At 39.5% G+C, this 20,427-nt stretch overlaps 1 protein-coding gene across 1 annotated transcript; it reads right to left on the bottom strand.

Annotated features, from left to right (window-relative positions):
• Nucleotides 1-5,339: 5,339 nt before the first annotated feature.
• deptor (DEP domain containing MTOR-interacting protein) lies at nt 5,340-20,180 on the bottom strand. The gene is made up of 10 exons (XM_061289151.1): nt 19,843-20,180; nt 19,652-19,741; nt 16,643-16,821; nt 16,230-16,353; nt 14,193-14,371; nt 13,331-13,513; nt 12,942-13,079; nt 12,474-12,544; nt 12,097-12,201; nt 5,340-8,184 (listed from the first exon to the last, which is right to left on the bottom strand). The coding sequence occupies exons 1-10, from the start codon at nt 19,854-19,856 to the stop codon at nt 8,062-8,064; spliced, it is 1,206 nt and encodes a 401-aa protein (XP_061145135.1). The 5' UTR covers nt 19,857-20,180; the 3' UTR covers nt 5,340-8,061.
• Nucleotides 20,181-20,427: the final 247 nt, after the last annotated feature.

A 20,427-nucleotide genomic window follows, 5' to 3' on the forward strand; every position in this document is an offset into this window, starting at 1 on the left:
ACACCACTGATTTTGCCCATTGCTCAGAAGCAATGATCAGAAAGCTAAAGCACAAGGAAGCTTTTGGTGCTAATCTTAAAAAGAACAGCTAAATCAATCCTTAGATTATTTTATTTTAGGCAAAAGGCAATCTGTAAGGCATCTTTTTAAACATTTGCCATCCTGTGTGGCTTGCCCCCAGGCTTGAGAGAGTCATGGGAAACTCAAGCTGGTCTGGTCAAATGTCCGTCTGGATGTCTTAAAAGCTGAAAGACACACACCAGGTGTGTCCCTGAAGCATCTAAAAGTCACACACACATACACCCGTTCATGCCTCAGTCAAACAACTGACCAGATGTCATAAACACTATAATATAGTGGTTGAGGACGCCCTTCCTTTGTGTTGTTCTCCTCACTTGGTGGTGCTCCCTTCTTCAGGTGTTGTGCAAACCTAAAATAAAAAATTGAGGGAATAAATTCACTCTAACGCTTTTTAAATGATTTTGTATACATGCATACTTTCCATAGATTTAAATCATACCATACCATCTACTCATTTCTGCTGCTCACTCTTACCCACTGTGGCCCAGATTTGCATTACAGAACACGTTAGTTTGGCTAATATGGTTAAAAAAATGCATATATTTTTTTACCTCTACTATTGTTATTGATCAATTCCTGTAGTACTGATAACTAAAGGTGATAGAAACAAATAAACGAACAAATCAAAGTTGCAGAAAATCCTTTGGCCGTTATATTGGATGGAAAACGAGCAAGCATGCCCAAATTGATTACAATGGACATAGAAGTGTGTCAAGTTTGCAGCATTACATTAAAGTAAGGCACAGTAATGTAAATCCAACAAAATGCTTTCATTGATTGCTCAACAAATTATGCTTTTTATTTGACATCATTTTAATTCATATTGTGTGTCATTGGAGCCCAGATGACTTTTGATTGACAGCTTCTCTCGCTCTCTCTTTTCAATGTTTTGATTTTTATTCCCACATGTCCGGTATATTCTCCTATTTTTTATTTTTTTATTTCTCCTTTAATGAGTGTATCTTTTTCTCACCTCTGCACCCTCCTTCTGTCTACCTCTTCAATGTCGCCGGCCTTCCCATGCGGCGGCTCTGATGAATAAAATCATCAGTCACATGGTCGGTAGAGTTGAGCAGCAGGTCATTGTGCTCACCTCCATATGGTCCATCTGTGATGTTCAGAAAAGTTTGTGACCCTCGCATTGCTGTACAATAACTCTTTGACCTGCTCCAAGAATTACATCCCAAAAAAAACTATGACGGGATTTACACTGATTCAAAGTTTATAATGAACTCAGTTGTGCTAAAAATAGGCGGGATTTTGAGACAATTACATTTACCTTGAGTTTGAAAAGGGTTAGAGAAGTGTTCTTTTCTTCAAAGTAAGTAACTTTTTTGAAGAGATAAGGTTTTGAAGAGACTATTTTCTTTCTCATTTTCTCTTGTCCAGAGTGATAAATTGTCACTCCACTGCTATTCAGCACTCCCAGGGCATACATGTATCATATCCTTAAGGTCCCTCTAAAGTGAAAATAAATGTAAATTTGACATATTACAGAGAAGAGTGTTGTTAACAACACTGCCCAGTTTGAATAAATCATCAAGTATATCAAATGAGGCTTCATAAATAGTCATAGTTTCAGAAATGAAATAAAAAATGGAAAAATACGGAAAGAAAATGGATAAAAATGAAAAGAAAAATGAAATAAATGTTTTTAAAAATGAAATCTTCAAATATATTGACAAATATCTGAATTCACATTGCTTTTAACTGCAGGGAACTTTACTTTCTTTTTATTATTAGGCCATCTATCCGTCAGTGAAAAATTCTGACTGCAGGTTTTCACAGTCAGCATTCGTTTTGCCCAAATCAACTCAAGTAATTGCAAAAATAAATAATGGGGTTATTATAAGTGTTTACTCTTAACCGAGGAACACTTTTAGAAGCAACAGGGTAGATTTAATCAGAGATTATTTTCAAGACTGTTTATTTTTGGAAGTTTCTTTTGTTAGATTAGTTAGCCAAACCGGATGGGGAGCGCCAGGGCAGGGCAATTTTCACATCTGTGCAGTGGTGCCACGGTGGGACTTTCACACTTTCCTGGAAGCTCCAACTGAGCTTTATTTATGAGAACGTCTCCATATATTTCCCACTTCCAGCTTTCTCGACTCATATGTTGTTCGAAATCCTCACAATGGGAGTCGAACCCCAGTTTGGGATTCTCTACACACGCTGCTGGGAATTGTGGCCAAGCAGTTCAATCTTCATCCCATCAGATGGATGGATTTGAGCTTCATGGTCAATGAGTCATGTTGGTGGCGTTTGGCTAAGTCCCAGGGGGCTGACATGTGTGCTTCACTGAGAAATGGCTCCCATCTGGTCACTCCGCCATGAAATGCTGCTGTATTGACTGTTGTCCTTCACTAATGTCCTCTCATGTGCACACTTTGGCTTATTTATACGTACAGTGTACTGGCCTGGTTGAGATGTTTTTTACCCTGAAGACCAAAAAAGGCTTCAGTCTCCTTCTCTTGCAGATATGCACACACACTCAGTTGGAGTGTTAATGACAAGCAGCAGGTAAATATATAGGCCTGAAGTGACCACAGCCTAGTGATTAGTGTGACTGGTCACGGTTATTAGTTACCTTGTTATCTGTAACCTAAAGCACCATTCCCAGAGTGCTGCCTACTTGAGGTCACTAGAGAATAATGTACTTTTAATTCCTAATTGTTCTAGAACACTGGTGTCAAACTCAAGGCCAGATACGGCCCGCCACATCAATTTATGTGGCCCGGGAAGACTAATTGTGCATCAAATTTGTGTGTCATTACTAGAATTGCAAATTGTCGTCACTTTTGGTAATATTTATATATTTTTTAATTATTTGACCAGTTTTTACTCGTCTGATTTGAAAACGAGTTATTTGTCAGTTTGTTGTGAAGCTTTTATTCTATATAATATGAGGTGCTCATACATTTATTTGGGTTGGCAGTCATAATGGCCCTCCGAAAGAAGCTATGACTACAATGCGGCCCGCGAAAAAAATGAGTTTGACACCCCTGTTCTAGAATCATCATTGTGTCAAAGCGATATGGACTTTCACATGGTTAGGTAAAATGAGTAAGGTGGTAGTCGCGTCTTTAGTTAAGTTTATCTCAGGCATGAGGCTAATCACCACAGACCATTTTGTCTTGCGCAATGACAGACTAGGAAAAACAATAATTGGCAAATGATGCATGGGTGATTTATGGCCAACAAATGTGCCCATTAAAATCATTGGAATCCAATAATTTAATTATCTATGATTGCTGTATCCTGTTTCATCCCATATCCTCCAACTAAAACCCGCTGTACTGATTGTAAATAATGCACAAGTGCCATGGCAGCAGGAAGCATTTGGCTACATTTTGGAACATTTGGAAGACTAACTTGCAAATATGCCATACTGCGAACTAAACTGGCAGCAAATGTTGGCTTCTACTCCAACTACAAGCTCCAGTCGTGCATTTTGCATGAAAACATTTATTGTCTACAATTGCCAGGAGGGGATTGAAATGAATTCTATCAGTGGAAGAGATGTAGGTACGTCAATAATGTAAACCCAACTGTCTCTAACCTTTTTTCACATTGCCTGCTAAAGCTTGGCTTTACCCTCGTTATTTCCAATACGTTGTTCTGTACAAACAGCAGACGCAGCACACCAATATTTTGCCTTTGGCAGTGCTGTCGGAGCTGCAACAGAGGTCCTACTGTATCGGGTGTAAACACACAGCGGCAATCAGGTCAAATTAGAGCATTTTGCCTCCTTAGTGATCAAAGTCAGCAAAAGGCCCGATGCTTGTGTGTGATTCTGAATAGTTATCAAGTAGTTTGAGCACTGGTTTTTTTATGCCCAACCTGGTGAGAATGCGGCTGGATCGACAATCAAAAACTGTTCCTGTTCAGTATTTGCGTCTCAAATTCTTTTGTGTGGTCAACACTCAGGTCGATAAGCTTTCAGCAGTATCAGAAAATCGGGGCATTGCTGATTTTTAACACGAGGACGGGAAAATAATGAAATCGACGGGATTGTTGAGATCTACGGAAATTCCATAATGTGAATTTTAATACCATGTCGGGTTGAAACTATTATCCCCTTGTCTGACAAGTATTTTAAACATCAAAATGGATGCTGGCACTGTGGCGCTGATGTTATCGAGGACCCATTTCTCTGTTATGTTACTATTTATGTGATCTTTGAGCTGAGAAAAATAGACTTAATATTTCAAGGCAACAATATGGATGACTACAATATAACTGGTTTTCAATGGTGCAATGCAAGATCATCCATCAACTCAAATGCCTGCAGTAGTAGAAGAAATGACCAAATTCACACAATAGTCAAAGAGGTGAGAGCAAATGGCATTTGTGCTTGCTGGTACTTAGTTAGTCAAAGTGGGTAGTGGACAATCCCAACCCTAATCACAACTCAAAGGAGCCCGGTCGATCAACTTTGAGGTTTACATGTCTATTACAGTATAGAGCTTATTCTTTTAAGAGAACGTGTGAGATGGAGCCTATCCCAGCTGACTTTGCGGGGTACACCCTTGACTGGTCACCAATTAATCACAGGGCATATTGATGATCATTTACACCATCACTGAGCGGGAACTGAACTCACACTGTTTTCATGGAAACAGACTACAGGACATTTATCATCATGACACTTCTCTCAGAGGTGACAAACAAAATACAGCAGAGAGTATCTCACAATTATTTGAACAACACTGCTACCTGCTGGTAGCAATGCGCTACTGTGAGTTATACTTTCAATTTCAGATTTTTGCATTTTATTTGGGTATATGCCTCATCTTATAATGAAGTAGAGTTCATCTGGTTCATACAAAACACATGATAAGAATCTATATGAACATGGGGGTTAGAATATATTAAAGCAATTAAATACTATATTGCAAGGGAGCCAGTCAATGGTTAATCTCAAATTCAAAATGTCATCTACAGTACTTACTTGGATATTCTGTGTGTGATTTATTTTTGGAACTATAAATTAATAAAAAGTGCTTCTAATGTTTAAGAATGGACACATTATACCGAGAAATATATTTTCCATTTAGTAATAAAAGAATCTGACATTTCCATCATAAAGTCAGCCAGATTTGAATGTCTTAAAATGATGAACTGGTTTCAATAAAATGCAATAATTCATATCTTTCTTACAATTGTACCGCACGTTACTTGTGCAATAATATGTGATATAAGAAGCAAAATTTGACATATAAAATCTCTACATGTATTGAAGTGAACAACTCTCCCAGTTAACACAGAATGCTTTTATTTACCACTTAACATCTTAGTCAGGAAAATATCTGTGCGTTTATCATTAAAACAAGGAGCTCATTATTGAGTTTAACAGCAGAATTGTCCCACTTTGAGAGCAAAAATAATCCAAAGTAACTGCTGAAAATATCATAGTCCCTTTTATAGCTGAAATGTGAATGCGTCGACAGAAGTTATACATTCGCCCATCAGTTCAAGAGTGTGTAAAACACCGATTGTCCCTTAAAATGAAGCATGACCAGACGAAACTTATGTACACCCCGACAGTAACATGAGAAGCAAAACAAATCATTAAGGCAAATCATCCCATCATTCATTAATGAATTCTAATCCTGTGCATTTTTATTCTGAAAGATATCAGTCTGTGTGAGAAACAAAACTATTTAGATTTTACAGACACCACTTTAAAAGTGAAGGTGAGTGAGTCTGGGAAAAATGGAAATTATAGAATACAACCAAATATAAACTAATGTTAATTCGTTTACTCAGTGTTTTTATGGCAAAGGGAATGTAAAAAAGCTGCAAAAAAATTGTAGCCTGTTAAAAGAAGGCGTATTATCTGCATGTTTACATGACACAAATTTACAAGAGAATAAACAAACAAAACAATTGGGCAAATCAGCAGTCATCTTTGGTTGAGAAATAATGACGCAATTACTGACTGTACCTAAAGATGATTTGTCTACAACTGCCTTTGCTTGTCGCAAAGGCACTAATGAAACTAATGACAATTAATGAAGGTCACTTTTTACAACAAACATTTTTAGTGGCCTCTAATCAAGTCTACTAGCTTACTTGACAACTCTTTCGGGAGAAATGGTCTAAGTCAACAAGAGGTGTCAAAAGATAACATTAAAAAGATCTACCTATACTATATGTTGACACATTGGACACACCATTAGGTACACCTGAGCCAATACAAAGACGGTATTGAAATTTCTGCCATCACACAGGTAATAATCTTTTGACACGATCAAAGAGGTCATGATAAAGTGAATGCATTAATACTACACCCTTGCAAAATTGGAAAACTTTGTATTATTATCATTTCACTGCACTAAACTGAGATTTCAAACACCCCAGCAGAGCAACTGTGAGGTGAATGTTCTGCTCACATGTGATTAAAGATACACTCATGCCATCACCTCAAAACACCCGTGTCGTCTCACATTGCACATTTTTCACATTGCGATAAATGGTCACCATTGGATGAAAACTCATCAACTGTGGAAAATGTTTTCCCTTGGACAGCCGTTACGAGTTGTACACTGAAATTCTAAAGACACCACATTTTTAAATTTGACAGCATGCTTCGTATGGTGAGTGCAGTCGAGAGCTTTTCTCTCAGATGATGGAGTAATAGCTAATATCCAATATTGCGGAGTATGTGTGCGTAACTGCATAGGGAAACACAATGGGAGTTTATATTTATACATGACATATATATATATATGCCAAAAGGACGATCATATTGAATTCCTTAATACGCTACACCTAGTTACTACATCTGGTTCATATAAAGATATACAATATGTACCGGTATTAGTCTGTACATACAACGGTTCAATTGTCATACCATAATGTTTGTTTTGGTCAAATTTAAATGTGGGGCCATCATACAGCCCTCATGCTGCAATGCGAGCGTAATGATGTAGCAACATTCTAACAAAAAGCATGCATCTCTTATAGTTAAGTGCTTCATGTTAAAAAAATGAAAAATTTGCAATACATTCAGTTGTGCAATTACCCTGACTAGCCAATGTGGATCAGGTCCGTTGCATAGTCCATGACACATTGTTAAAAACCCACCCAATGAGTTCCATTAAATAATATACTGCCACATATATTTTTGCGCTGAGCATTAAATGTTTAAATTGCAATTGTACATAAGGAAATTACCTTAAATTGTTTGAGAATGCTTATATTGGTGTTTTGTGAATATTTGTTTTTTTTAAATCAACCTACGATTTGCTATGATTGTCACTAGTTGGCTATCATTTACAATACGTTTTACAAACTATATTATGATGAGGCCAGAAAGCCGTGATTTTCATATTGTAATCTAAAAACAAACGCATGATTAACAAATGTGCATTTTAAAACAATCTCTTAAATCTATAGGGATATTTTGTGCTTTTAATGCTAGAAAATCCTATCAGAGCTTATAGTTATGGTGCTGATTACATCAGCCTGAATAAATGTTATAAACCCTCATTTGACTTAAGAATTGTTTTTTTTATTCAACTTCATACACTGTACCTATGTTCGTATAGGTAGCATCGAATCGTATTGTAAATTGTATCCAGTGAGTCTAAATTTTGTTTAAATGTGCATGTGTGAAAATGTGTTTGTGCCAGCAGAGAGCAGCATCGGTCTCTCCAAAGCGTTCGTTGCGGAATTGGAAACTAGCTCGGGCAAAGGACACTGGAGGTGGTAAGTCATCTGTTGATGATGCAAAGTTGGCACTCATTCATCTCCAAATTGTCGCTGAGATATGGATTGTCCTTCCTCTGTTTTTTTTTTTAAAGTGGAGGAGTTGAATACAGAAGATTGCAGTGTCTCACTTTTTGTGCATGTGATTCGAGTTGCAGAGACAAAGAACAGTACAGCATTCATCCGCTTTCTTAGTGCGGGTGGTTTTCACTCAACCTTAGGAGTTTCTGCTGCACATGTCTTGTCAGCAGTTTGTGCTCAACACAGTCAGATCTCCTCCATGACTTCCATGACGATTGTCCTGGGCCCAGTGAGGATCAAGTTGCTCACAGTTCTGTAGTCCTGAGCGAGGACGTTCAAGCCGTTCACCGATACCACAAACTGGCAAACCTAAAGATGAGAGAGATCAAATATGAACATCGACTTCACTTAGGAGAGCGTTTCATTTTATCCACTGTCGGTCTTGTTTGCGTACGAGTTTACATTTCATTTACAAAAAGTAAAATGGAGTTTAAAAAAACAGCAACACAGTTGATTGAATTTGACTGGAGTTGCGGCGCTTGTTGACCTTTTGACATGCTGGGTGTGACATTACGAACTTTCTTCCCATGATTTTTTGGGGAAAAGTGCTTGACCTTTTTCGTTGGCTGTTTTCCAGATGGATTTGAGCAAGAAATATTTTGAGTGAACAAAAGCCATCTGGCGTGACAGGTTGGAAAAGGGGATTATATTGCAGCAATTCATTTTCGTTGCACTTTACTCTTTGCTCAAATCACTACAGTAAAGACAGATTTCAGATTTCCCAATTTGCATCTCAAAACCAACAGTTAAATGTTGCTGTGTGTTAAATGCCATTCTCCTCTTCCTATATCAATGTGTGCACGTGAGATCTGAATTTGGCATTGTTGAGACGACAAAGTGTACACAGATGACTGAATGGACAGCTGGGTAAACTCTTCTTTTGGCCTCAATAAAGATGATCTAGCCAAAATGTGAGCTCCCAAAAATAGTTGGACAGTCATACAATTTGGTTTGCAACCCAAATGTTGTGGAAACACATCACTTCGTTTGTTTCACTTTATCTTTGGTTTTTTTTGTGATGCCGACAAAAGTACCACTAAGAGCAAAGAGGAAAAGTGTGATGATGACCACGTCTGTCATTAAAAATTGCTAATCAATGTTAAAATATTGTCTATATTATCTATAAATGCAGGCACTGGTTAATTCTGAAACGGAATTATTAAATTGACTTATTTTATAGGACAAATGAACAAAAGTAGTTTAACAAACTGTGCTGTCCACTGTTCTGTTGTGTGTTTTTAGAAAACAATTCATTATAAAGTTTCCCCTTTTGTAAAATGCTGACTACAGCTAAATTACCCCAGGAACGACACAACCGCATGCTAGCTGGCGTGCCGTCATGCCTGCGCCCCGCCCTGCCTTCCTGATCACGACCAAACCGCAACTGCCAACTGGAGCCAATTAAAGTAAGGAGGCGCTCGCAACATGACGGCACTTTGGCATTTTAGGTTTTTGCAGACTTCTATTGAACTTGTTTCAAAATGTTTCTGAAACTTTGTGCACATTCGGGTTTAGGAGCCCACAAATCACCGGACGTTCTGCGGAATGGTGTTGAATGATTTTTACAAAATCACCAGCTCTTAAAATTTAATGTGCTTCCTGAGGTTTTACGATAAATTACAGGAAGAGGGTGAGAAAAACAACAACAAAAAATGTTAGTGATCCCATGTTGCTGCAAATTGCCTCAGGTCATTAAAAGCCCAAAATACTATTCTTGACGCACACACACATGCACACCTGAATATCTTTTTATCTTATCTCTCTTTATTCTGTCTGTTTAAGCTTTTAAACTTCTTTTAACAGCCCCCCTCCTTAATTCCGGCCTCCTCTCAGGGCTGCGGGCTTGTTACTCTTGGCCGGGTGCCAGTGGGCAGGGAGGGGGCGTGAAAGAAAAAAAGTCTCCCAAAGAAAAGACCACGAAAATGTGCAGAGCAAATAATGGACACATGCTGAGTGAGAGCTGGAAGAGCTTATTCTTTCCTTGTCAGGTGATGAAGAAGAACCACAAGGATTTAATTTCGTTTGGCAAAATGTTGTATTCATTACTTGCCATTTACTGTAAATAATCGACAAGATCGTTAACCAAGAAGTATTTTTAAAGTAAAAATCTTTGGTGGGTTGACAATTATTAACATGACCTCTGCGGAACTATGTCAGACTTCTCCAGCTCCGAAGATAAACTACGCAAACAAATGAATAGGTGGCCTGCCGATGTTTGCAGTGATTTAGCAGCCAGCAAACATTCACACCTAAAGACAACTTCTGAGACGGGGCAAGCAAACAATAAACACACCTTTTCCAGCAGAGGCGACAGGAAGGAAGGGGAAGTTTATAAATGGACCACACACACACATAAGGCTTGACAGAAAAAAAAAAGACGTTTGTCTGATGTGATAAGTATGTAAAACACTTATTTTCAATCACTGAAGTATATTTAGCAACTTTAATTGTGCATATATTAGTGCATTTTATCTGGAATAAGAAAATATGTAAATATTACCCTGCTTTTATTTATGTCGAGTCCCACACGGAAGTTGATTTTATGTCATGTTGGTCATATACAGACTACAAAAATATTTTATCTGGCACAGCAGTCGATTGTAAAAACAAATGGTACTTAGGATTATTATTATTATTTTTTTTAAAAAGCCTCTAAAATATATAACCCATGAATACTCAGACATAACAACAACTTGTTGCATCATAGCTATCCCTCTATTTTTATCCCATCTGACTTCAGATACGATATGGGGTACATCCTGGACTGGTTTCAGCCAGTTGCATCACTTTTTTTTTCTCATATATTTATGATGGCCTGCTGGGGACTTGATAAAAACTGAAAGGACCACTAATAAGAGGGACAGACTCCGATGTGGTATTTTTTAGTATCTATAGTATCCCAACTTCTGTCTGGTTGACAGTGATTAGTCAAATCGGCGGTACGTGTTCTCGGAGGTCACAGTGACTGTCTGCATTTGTAACTTCACCCTTCGGCCTCGTACGTGGACGCCGTGTCAACACCTTGCAACGTGGCCTTCTCTCTGAGGATGACGTTACTGCTAACTAATTATCCATCAATAAAATGAGTCATGGGAGGTGGAACATGGAGAATAGCAAGGCAACTCCTCATAGACAAACAACAAGCACTTTCTTCACTGCTCAAACAGAAAATTATCATTAGTGATACGGTGAAGAACATTCCCTCCCGCCCAAGTGATAACACATTTCGGCCATTTATCTCACTACTTTTACTTCAAATATATCTGTGTGGCTTGTTACCATATGCAATTGAGTACTTTTTAAAACTGTTGTCTTAAAAATCCATTTTATAAATGTATCAGTCAATTTCTGGATTTTCTTGCGAGCAAGTTAGCGTGAATTAAAAAAAATTGAATGCACTCTTAAATTAAATAAATAAAAATAGTCACAACTTTGCTAAAATTGAATGTGGTGAGATCATTTTGGACCCTTAATGACATCTCAAGTACTTTTGAGAGTATGTGACAATGTCCAAGTGTTACAAATAAAAAATGTGACCACAATCTATGAAATCCTGTCATGGTATAATTAAAAAAATGTGCTTGTCAAACTGTTTAATTTGAGTGTCAAATAGTTTGCCTTTATGCCACACTATCAGCCCAAGTTCAGGCTAGTTACTCTTCCATTAAGATAACATGCCTTATCAGCACCCGTGAACCATGACACACATTTCCACTGCAACTAAATATGAACGTCAAAGCAGAAGTGGTTATTCCAAATGCCCAATTCCTCTTTTTTGTACAAAAAAGAATCCAAATTTTTATGAAGTTACATTTTACTACTGCATGATGTTAACCAAACCAGCAGGAGCTCATCATTTAATCGTCAAACTATAAAGGGCCGCCTAGTACATGATGTGTTATGATGTGTAACAGTCAGACATGTCTGCTTGTGTGTTGCCCGCAGCCAGCTAGCCTGCTGTTAGTTGTTTTCTGCTGCCTGACCATTTGACAGTGCAGTCACTGTGCAATGCATTCCCAGCATTCCTTGCTGCCGCTCTGCTTGCACAACTCAGCGCCAGCTGTGGTGGCTGCATGGGAGGAATGACCCCGCTTTCTTGCTACTAATACTACTTGATTCATTTGATCACATTTTTATGCTCTGAATTTTACACATTGGTTTTTATTTTTGCCACAATGTCACGGTGCTTTCCATCTTTACGTGCATGTGTAATGTCCTTACTTTCATGCCAGCAGCTGCTGCAGGCCCCCCGGGGTCCACCGCCTGGATGTGACAGGGTTTGCTACCTCGCACGACAAAGCCCCAACCCACAGCATCGCCTACGATCTGTGCAAGGGCAAATCAAAGGTTGTCATGGTGGAAGTATCCCATAAAGTAATACTTCATATTATCATCTACAGTACATGTTTTGAGGATTATTATGCATAAAATACAGAATAGAATAGTGGTGTGCACAGTATGTGTCTATTTCCTTGTGGGGCTCGTGATCACTTTGTGCATTCACAACAGTGTCTGAATGTGTGACATTGTTACAACAGCATCCTGTAAAAGTCACATTTGAGCATGTCCATGTGCGTGTGCATGTGTGTTTCTCCTACAGTGAATGTCTTCTTTAGAAAAGGTCCTCCTGGGCTCTGGAGCTCCTCTGGACTCACTTGTCTCTTCAGAACTGTCCAACCACAGAACATTTGATTATTAATGCCAGATTGTGGGATGTATTGTGAACACACATGATCTGTGCATTTTGCATGTGTGTGTGAGAGTGTGTGCGTCTCTTTCTGTGTATTTAAGAAGCTTCCTTCTTCCTGTTTGTATTGTGTGCATGAAGCTGAGAGCTTCTGTGCCTACCAAGAGACCATCAAGGACACCTCCAACACGCACACACACATTCATGGGCAGGCGCACGCACACAGATTTCTGGTTTTCATCTCATCACATGATTCACATTGCTTGATAGGAACAATATGTTTCAGTACCAAAACATAGTTGTGATGAATCTAACTTGAAATAGTATAAAAGAGCATTGTGGTTATTTGGTAAAAGCAGATTGCATAGCGGCTGCTGACCAGACTTGGGGTTGCATAGGACCGGTGGGCTACTGCTGAGTGTGGGACTGCTGCTGTAGTAGCCACTGCTGCCACAGCTGCTGCTCATGCTGCTCCGGCGGACCCCCACTGCCATCTTTATCTCTTTAGTGGGACTCACTGTCGACACCACGCACACAAAAAGTGAGGTCCAGTCATAATAATAACATATAACAATACATTTGATGAATTGATTTCTCCAATGATGCTGAGCCGTATAATTAAGAATAAAAGACTGACAACACACCTCCCCAATTTTCTCATTATTTTTCTTTTTGAAAACGGATATTGAATGTTTTTTGTAGAATCTTTGAGATTTTTTTTTATTTTTTTTTATTGTTTGTTTTTGTGTGTGATGAAGTGCAAACTACCTGAGAGAAAACTGGTATTCCCTCCATCCGAGTTCTGCTTGCGGAGACAGAAAGGGCTGTCGTGGCTCTCGGGGATGCCGCGACTCCGTTCGTGGAGCAGCTCCATTAACCGTCGCCGCCGCCGAAAGTTCATCCTGAACTGGAAGAGGAGGGGGCCGTCCACAAAGTGATGCTTGTTTGTGACTGGTTAAACAAAGCAGAACATCATTTTAGGAAAGTGGTTATGAGTTCAAAAGCTTTCTGAAACAGCCACAATGGATTTTGATTCAAGTCAGATGATTTGAGACTAAAAGGAAAATTGATCGTAGACTCCACATTATGAAACGGCAAATTGTCTTGGCAAGTTGAACAATAGCGATTTTGGGATGAAGCTCAACCAATTGATTCATTAATTGCGTAAAATGTGTCTCAATACAGATCCATGTAGCTTATCCAGAGGTGGGTCAGATAAACTTCCCCAAATATTTTCATTTCTGACAAGGTAACTGAGCACTATGAGATCAAGTTGTCTCATGCCGCTTTGTGTGTTGTCATATGAAATACTGATCTACCTCGTCTTTAATTCTGTGAAAACAGGTTACACAGACACTAATGCGATGTTTATGAGGCAATGTTTCCCATAGCCATTGACTAAAAGTTGTGGAAGGTCAAATATAAACAGTACAACCATGTGACTGCTCCTCAGTGCAGTCTAATTGAATCATGCACCACATTCACATCAAATCGAATTTAACGTCATGTGGAGGCTTGACTTAAAGTCATTCAGGATATCTTGTGGAGTTGCTGCACAGGGTAACGGACCTCTAATAAAGTTTCAAACCATTCATTAGTAATGGAAAGTGGAGCCAGACTTCCTCCTCACCGTGCTGGATGATGCCATGTTCAAGTAGACGCCGCCCCAGTTGCTCCGCCTCCTCCCTGGTCGCCATCTCCCCTTCCTGCAGGAGCCAATCAATGAACTCGGAAGCTACCAACGTCCGCTCGAAGCTTCCGCCTTCTTCCTCCCTGCTCTGTATGATGCTGTTCTCTGTGTTCATCAACCTAGACAACATCAATGAGCTTTAGTGAGTGGCCATGAAGGAAAAATCCAGACATTCAGTAAATGCATCAGATTGAGAACTCGAGGGAACAATTATTCGCCATAGGTTGAAAAGTGTATTTGTTTTTGGTTTATTACATTTATTCGTGAATGTGTGGGATTCTGTAATCCCAATTACATATACAAGTAGTGAATAATTATTTTTTTTAAAAAAATAGTGGCATAGTATGACTTTTTCTTAAATAAAAACACCAAAGTGGAACCCCTTCCAAACAAGCGGCTCAGACACATTCCCGACTTTATAATCGGAATAACCGGACGTACTGGGGATGAAAAACATTATTCCTTGAAGCTCGCTAATCTTTTAAGCTGCTGGGAAATGATAATATCATTTGTGCAAGAGCTATAAATGACTATATTCTAATTACTGACATTGACATTTGTTGCAGTGTGAATTTATATTTTTGCTTTTTTTGTAGCGTAGGGTAAGCGAAACTCCGAACAAAAAACAAAAACAAGTACAGACATGTGGAGGGCAGAATTGCTGACTCTTACCCTACTGTGTACAAAAACACACGTCAGTCAACAACTGTCACCGATTGAGTGAAACAATAAAGCGTGCTGAATCATCTTTCAACCAGGACATGTCCGCACATGTCAAAGCCATACGCTAAAACACACAATTTGTTTTCTCTTTTATGTGCATTTATGAATCTGTCAGCTTTCCCGCATCCCACAGCTAACTTGCATTTATTCTTAAAAGTCAAAACCACAGGGAACTTGAAACTCCTCGTAAGGGAAAGTAACAATGCTTACATTATTTAAGATCATGTGTTCATAAAGTATGAGACATGATAGTTCAGGTTGCACAATTGTCATTGCAACATTACAATAGTGGCGAAGATTTGCCAAAACAAAAAATTATTTAGCTCTTTCACTGTTTTCTTTCTTTTTACTGTGTCGTGTTAATTTTGTCACATTTTCTTGTCTCATTCATTTGGCTTGTGGAACGGATAAAGACTCGTTGCAGATGTCAATGCCTCTGTTGTGTGTCAAATGTTCTCTTTTGAGAAGCTCGTCAAGAACTGTTTTCAGAATCATAATGGATGAAATGAAACATAGGTGCATTAGATGAGCGGGGCATAAATTCTGGGAAAATAAATTAGGAGCACTTTCCTCTCAGGGGGGTTCAATAAAGGAGCCTGTTTAGGTCATGCGGCGAAACAATTTGCAGTTCTATTTCCTCCTTGTGGTACATTTAAGGAACCTTTATGTAAAGTCAACACGTCAATTGTTAATATGGTGACAGGGTAGGACTTTAGCTAGAAGAGGCTCTCTGCCCATCATGCGTGCATAAATTGTCGATGAAATGTTCCGTGAAAAGTGACTGTGTGCACAGTTGTCATTCAGCCCGCTTAAATATGTTAAGTCAACAGTTGGTGTTAGCTCAACAAGGTACACAGCGTGTTGTGCACGTCAAAGAGTAAACATAGTGTACAGGTTGGGATTATTCAAAGTAGAACAAAGCAAGCAGCCGCCAGCCGTGACCTGGATATTCATAATAACCCAGTTCTGATATGGATCTGAGTCTATGACATCTGAGACTGAGCTCTATAGGGCTTAAGATGGAGATCAAGTACAAACAACATCATGGGCAAAAAACTGAAGAAAAAACAAAACAGTTCCATTCGTGTTGTTCTTCTTCCCGCCCCTGATTGGACAAATACGCTTAATTGAAATTCAATAACCTCATGCCTGAAAAGCTTTTAAACTAATTGAGCTGAACCCATTGGAAATAATGTTTGATTTGTTCCAGTGTGGAGGACATCAATAAGCTGTGCATGTGTTTTGTCTACGTACTTCTCATAGATCCTCTGCCCCCTCATGAAGACTTTGGCTTCGTTATCTAACGGAAAGGTACCGTCGTCCTTACGGAAGCGGTAGAACAACTTCATGTCTTTGAATTCCCGGTGCTCGTCGCACACTGCAAATGCACAAACAGCACAAGGTTAAGTTTTCAAGCTCCATCCATCCATCCATCCATCCATCCATCCATCCATCCATCCATCCATCCATCCATCCATCCATCCATCCCTCTATAAATATCAATGATGAGATATTCTTATTCTGCTAATCTATCGCTAATCTATGCTTAGCAGTAAAGTGCATACAACAGTAAATATCAGTATGAAAAAAAAAAACTAAAGTATTGAAGTAACAAAACTAGCCATCTTGTGCGACACAAATACTGGTTGAAAGCATTGCAGCCTCACCGTGGTGGATGATGCTCTGGTCCAGAAGCTTCTGCATGATCTTGATGGCCGTCTCTCGTTCGGAGGCCTCCTTGTGTTCAATCAACCAATCAACGAGCTCTTTGCCCACGAAGCAGTTTGGGTACGTCCGCAAGTGATGACGTCGATCCTTGATGACCTTTGCTTCGTGGAGCCGCAACCTGGAAGGTAATATTAGCTTTTGTAGAATTGTTATTTTTTCCAATTAGGATTATTTTTAATATTCAGCAGGTGTCTGCAATGGACTTAGCCCAGAATCAGACACATCCAGACCAAGTCATCCACCAGTCAAATAAATTTGTTCTGGTTTCACTTGCTAAACTTGAGTATGTCAAAGTCTCATCCAGGCATCCAACTTTCCGTATAATTTTTTTTACGTTTTGCATAATTCATGATCACAGTCCAAGTCTGCCAGCAACGCAAGCGCCTGTCTGCCAAGAGCCCAGATGAGCAAACAATCCGGCACCAAAAGACTTCCGCCCACATCTTGCCTTTTCCATTTAATTCCCTGTTAAATTATGCGAACAGAGATGAAGTGAGGTCAGGACATTCAGAGGGAAATCTCCTGTACAGTCAATGCGGTCTAACAAGACTACAGAGCTCATTTCCATCCAAGATGAGCTCAGATAAGTCGCATTTAGACATTGTGGTTTTCAAGAGTACACAGAGTGCTTCTTATGCCCGCGTTTCTCGAGACAGAGTGTTCCTATGCTCACATGACCACAGAGTGTTTTCACATACTAAGGAAACCTTCCTTGTGTTGCAGAATAACAAACGGGCCTTTTGAAGATGCTCCATTACATAAGAGCAGTCGCAAATGCCAGATGGTAACCTGCAGCTAATGTACGTGGAAGCCATAGCTAATAATAGGCCCTTGGGTGAAAAATGTAGTGTATTTTATGAAATGATCTATTTTTGCAAATTTCTCTAAGTAAGCCACACGGGGTCATGTGGTGCATCACATTGAGGAAAGCAAACTGGGACAGCAGATGAGTCGAACTTGATTGAACTTCAATTTGATATTCATACGTAAAGGCGCACTTGATTATAAAGTGTCAAGTTTTTATTTTATTTTTTTTTTTGAAAGAAGGGTTTATAAATTTGGCTGCCACCTTATAGTATTCAGTTAAATAAAACTGCTGGGAATACGGGTTAATCTACCTGGATTGAATAGATAGTTTTCTTTTCGGTAAGCATTTTATTTTGTTATCAAAAGTGGATTTTTTTTTCAATTTTTATTTTAGTCAGCTGGTTAGTTTTTGTTAACTCAAATACAATACAAGACAAGAAGTTAAACTTGTCTTTTACATACTCTAGTTCTTTATCAGTTTAGATGACAGAAAGCCACAGCAGGGAGTGGAGGTCAACAAAGGAGTGCGTCAATCATTACACTGCATACTTTTTCAAACTCCCACGCTGACTATGATAAGAGACAAAAGTACAGTTTCCAGTTTGCATTGCAGCTGGGTTCACCCAGGTACACGCCAAAAAGAAACAGCTGTATGCCATGAAAAGTATGTTACACCCAGTGCAGGTTGCCTGGCAATCACAGGTCATAAACAAAGATAGAAATCAATGGGCAGAGTCTTCATAATTCTAACATGCATGTTTTTGAACTGTAGGAGGAAGGAAGAATACCCTGAGAAAAAAAAACAAAAAAAAACAGCACCACCACTATGCTGCTGTCTCAGGAACATCTGTTGCAATCCACACATCCGTTACCTTCACACTATTTCACTGCAATGACCTTCTCAAGGCCCAACTCCCTTTTCCTCCCTTGGCATGCACCAAGGCTTTGTTCTTGATCCCCTAGTTTTCATACCTTGAGAAAATTCCACGAGGGAATATATATATATATATAATCCACATAGGAGGTAAAAAGGCAAAAGATAACAGGAAGGCCTGAGCCAAGATTCTGACCTGGGATCACTTGACAAAGGGAAACATGCTAACCAAAGAAACTTTTACCCGCACTTTCATTACCTCCACGGTATAACCAGTGCAGAAGCCTTTTTTTGCAGCACCGCAAAAAAAAATCCTCAATAAACTACGAGTGCAAAACTGCAAACTCTTACAGAAACCACATTGCACATATCCATAACTTCCACTGCCATGTCAATCCCTCCCAAACTAGTTGATAAGCATCTTTGGGTATAGGCTGAAACATGTTGCAAAAGAATTAAGTAGCACAAAGCGGGACTCTTTTGCATCGCAATTTGGGCACTCTGTATCGCCAACAGGCCAACCCACTGCTCACTAAACCAAGTCACATGGCCAGCTGGGGGTACGGACACTGACACACACAGCATACAAAGACATGCACTGGTGCTTAGTGACTGGGAACTTTGTGCTGACACAAGCCATTACTCTCGCGTGGCGATGAATGTTAGCCGTGTCACAGTAAATAAAGCAAATTGGGAGAACAATTCGTTTCAATGGAAACGGTGGGAGGTGGGATGAAATTCCAGGCATTGTTGCCACGCTTTGCACTTTGCTACATTATTTATTGCTGGATTCATAGACCACCACACCATGGTAATGGGGGGACTTACTCAACACTAGGTCAAAGGGCGTGTCAACACAACTAGGCAATGCTAGTCCCTGATATCTATGACATTATGAGATTTAGTGGGTTCACGCTCACTTTATGTAGTGCAAACAAAATCATTAGAATTCAGGCCAGTGGAGGGCTGGGAGTTCATGTTGAGTCCAAAATACAAGACGCATTGAGGGCTGGTGAGAACATTTACATAATTAATAAATAGAAGTTGAGCAAGTTAGTGTAGACTCTGAAATGTCTTTAAATACTCAAGCCTTTGAGCTTAAGATGTAAAAATAAAAAAAAGGGTGCAGTAAGTTGAATTTAGGTCCTGTATTCTAAGGAGTAAAAGTAAAAAGTTGTGCAAATAAATGCTGCATAATTGCAATCCGTTTTTTTTTTTTTTTTTTTTAATGATGGATGTAAGTGGCTTGAACAGAATCCCGACATACCTGAGCTGCTCCCCGGTGACGAGCACCTCGGCCAGCCGCTCCAGCTCCGCAGCCTTCTTCTGCATGCTGTTGGCGATCGCGTCCATCTCTCTGCCAACACGGACATCAACGGTGCAATTCGCTCAACAATGAGCTGATTGTATCATCATCATCATTTTATCAAGCAGCATTTGCATGATTCACTCACTCACCTTTCGTAAACCATGCTAAGCGATGATAGCTGATCACTTCGTTAAAAAAAAGAAAAAAGGAATAGGAGACAGTGAGGGGATTACAAGCGGCGTGAAGGAAGCGAGATGAGCTGCGGACTTTTCCTCGAAAACCTCCGAATATGTGCACGCGCTCATTCATGGCTCCGTGCACGCAGCACTGCAAAGCCCCTTCCGTCCTTGGCCTGTCATGTCAAGACAATTCCCCCCTCAATGCAAAAATATCTATAGTACATGCATCGTTGGGTTTTCAGCTCGCCTTAGGTGCTTGTCCAAAGTGACACATAGGCGTAAACACAGGACGCTTACACGCTTTCCTCACACACCCCGCACGGGGAGGATCGACATGACGTCACTGGGAGTTGACCGTGGGGGCGGTTCGGAATTTAACGAGTGCTGATTGGATGTACTGTACTGTCAAACGTGACTAAAGTACTCACACAAATAAATAAATACGTTCTTTTGAGAACAAGTACAAATGTTGATTCATTAAAAAATTAAAAGGGTGCAACCAAAAATAAAACGTACTTTCACGGACTATTTTTTGTTTTTTCTATTTTGGCTTTT

Source organism: Syngnathus typhle, linkage group LG10, assembly GCF_033458585.1.
Source record: "Syngnathus typhle isolate RoL2023-S1 ecotype Sweden linkage group LG10, RoL_Styp_1.0, whole genome shotgun sequence".
NCBI classification, from domain to species: domain Eukaryota; kingdom Metazoa; phylum Chordata; class Actinopteri; order Syngnathiformes; family Syngnathidae; genus Syngnathus; species Syngnathus typhle.

Bases quoted from the DNA above. Each gene is read 5' to 3' on its own strand.
- deptor (XM_061289151.1), bottom strand. The intron at 13,080-13,330 runs GTAGTTTGCACT...TGGTGTCGACAG, and splicing joins GAATACCAGTTTTCTCTCAG to TGAGTCCCACTAAAGAGATA. The intron at 12,545-12,941 runs GTCAGCAGCCGC...GTGGTTGGACAG, and splicing joins CCTATGCAACCCCAAGTCTG to TTCTGAAGAGACAAGTGAGT.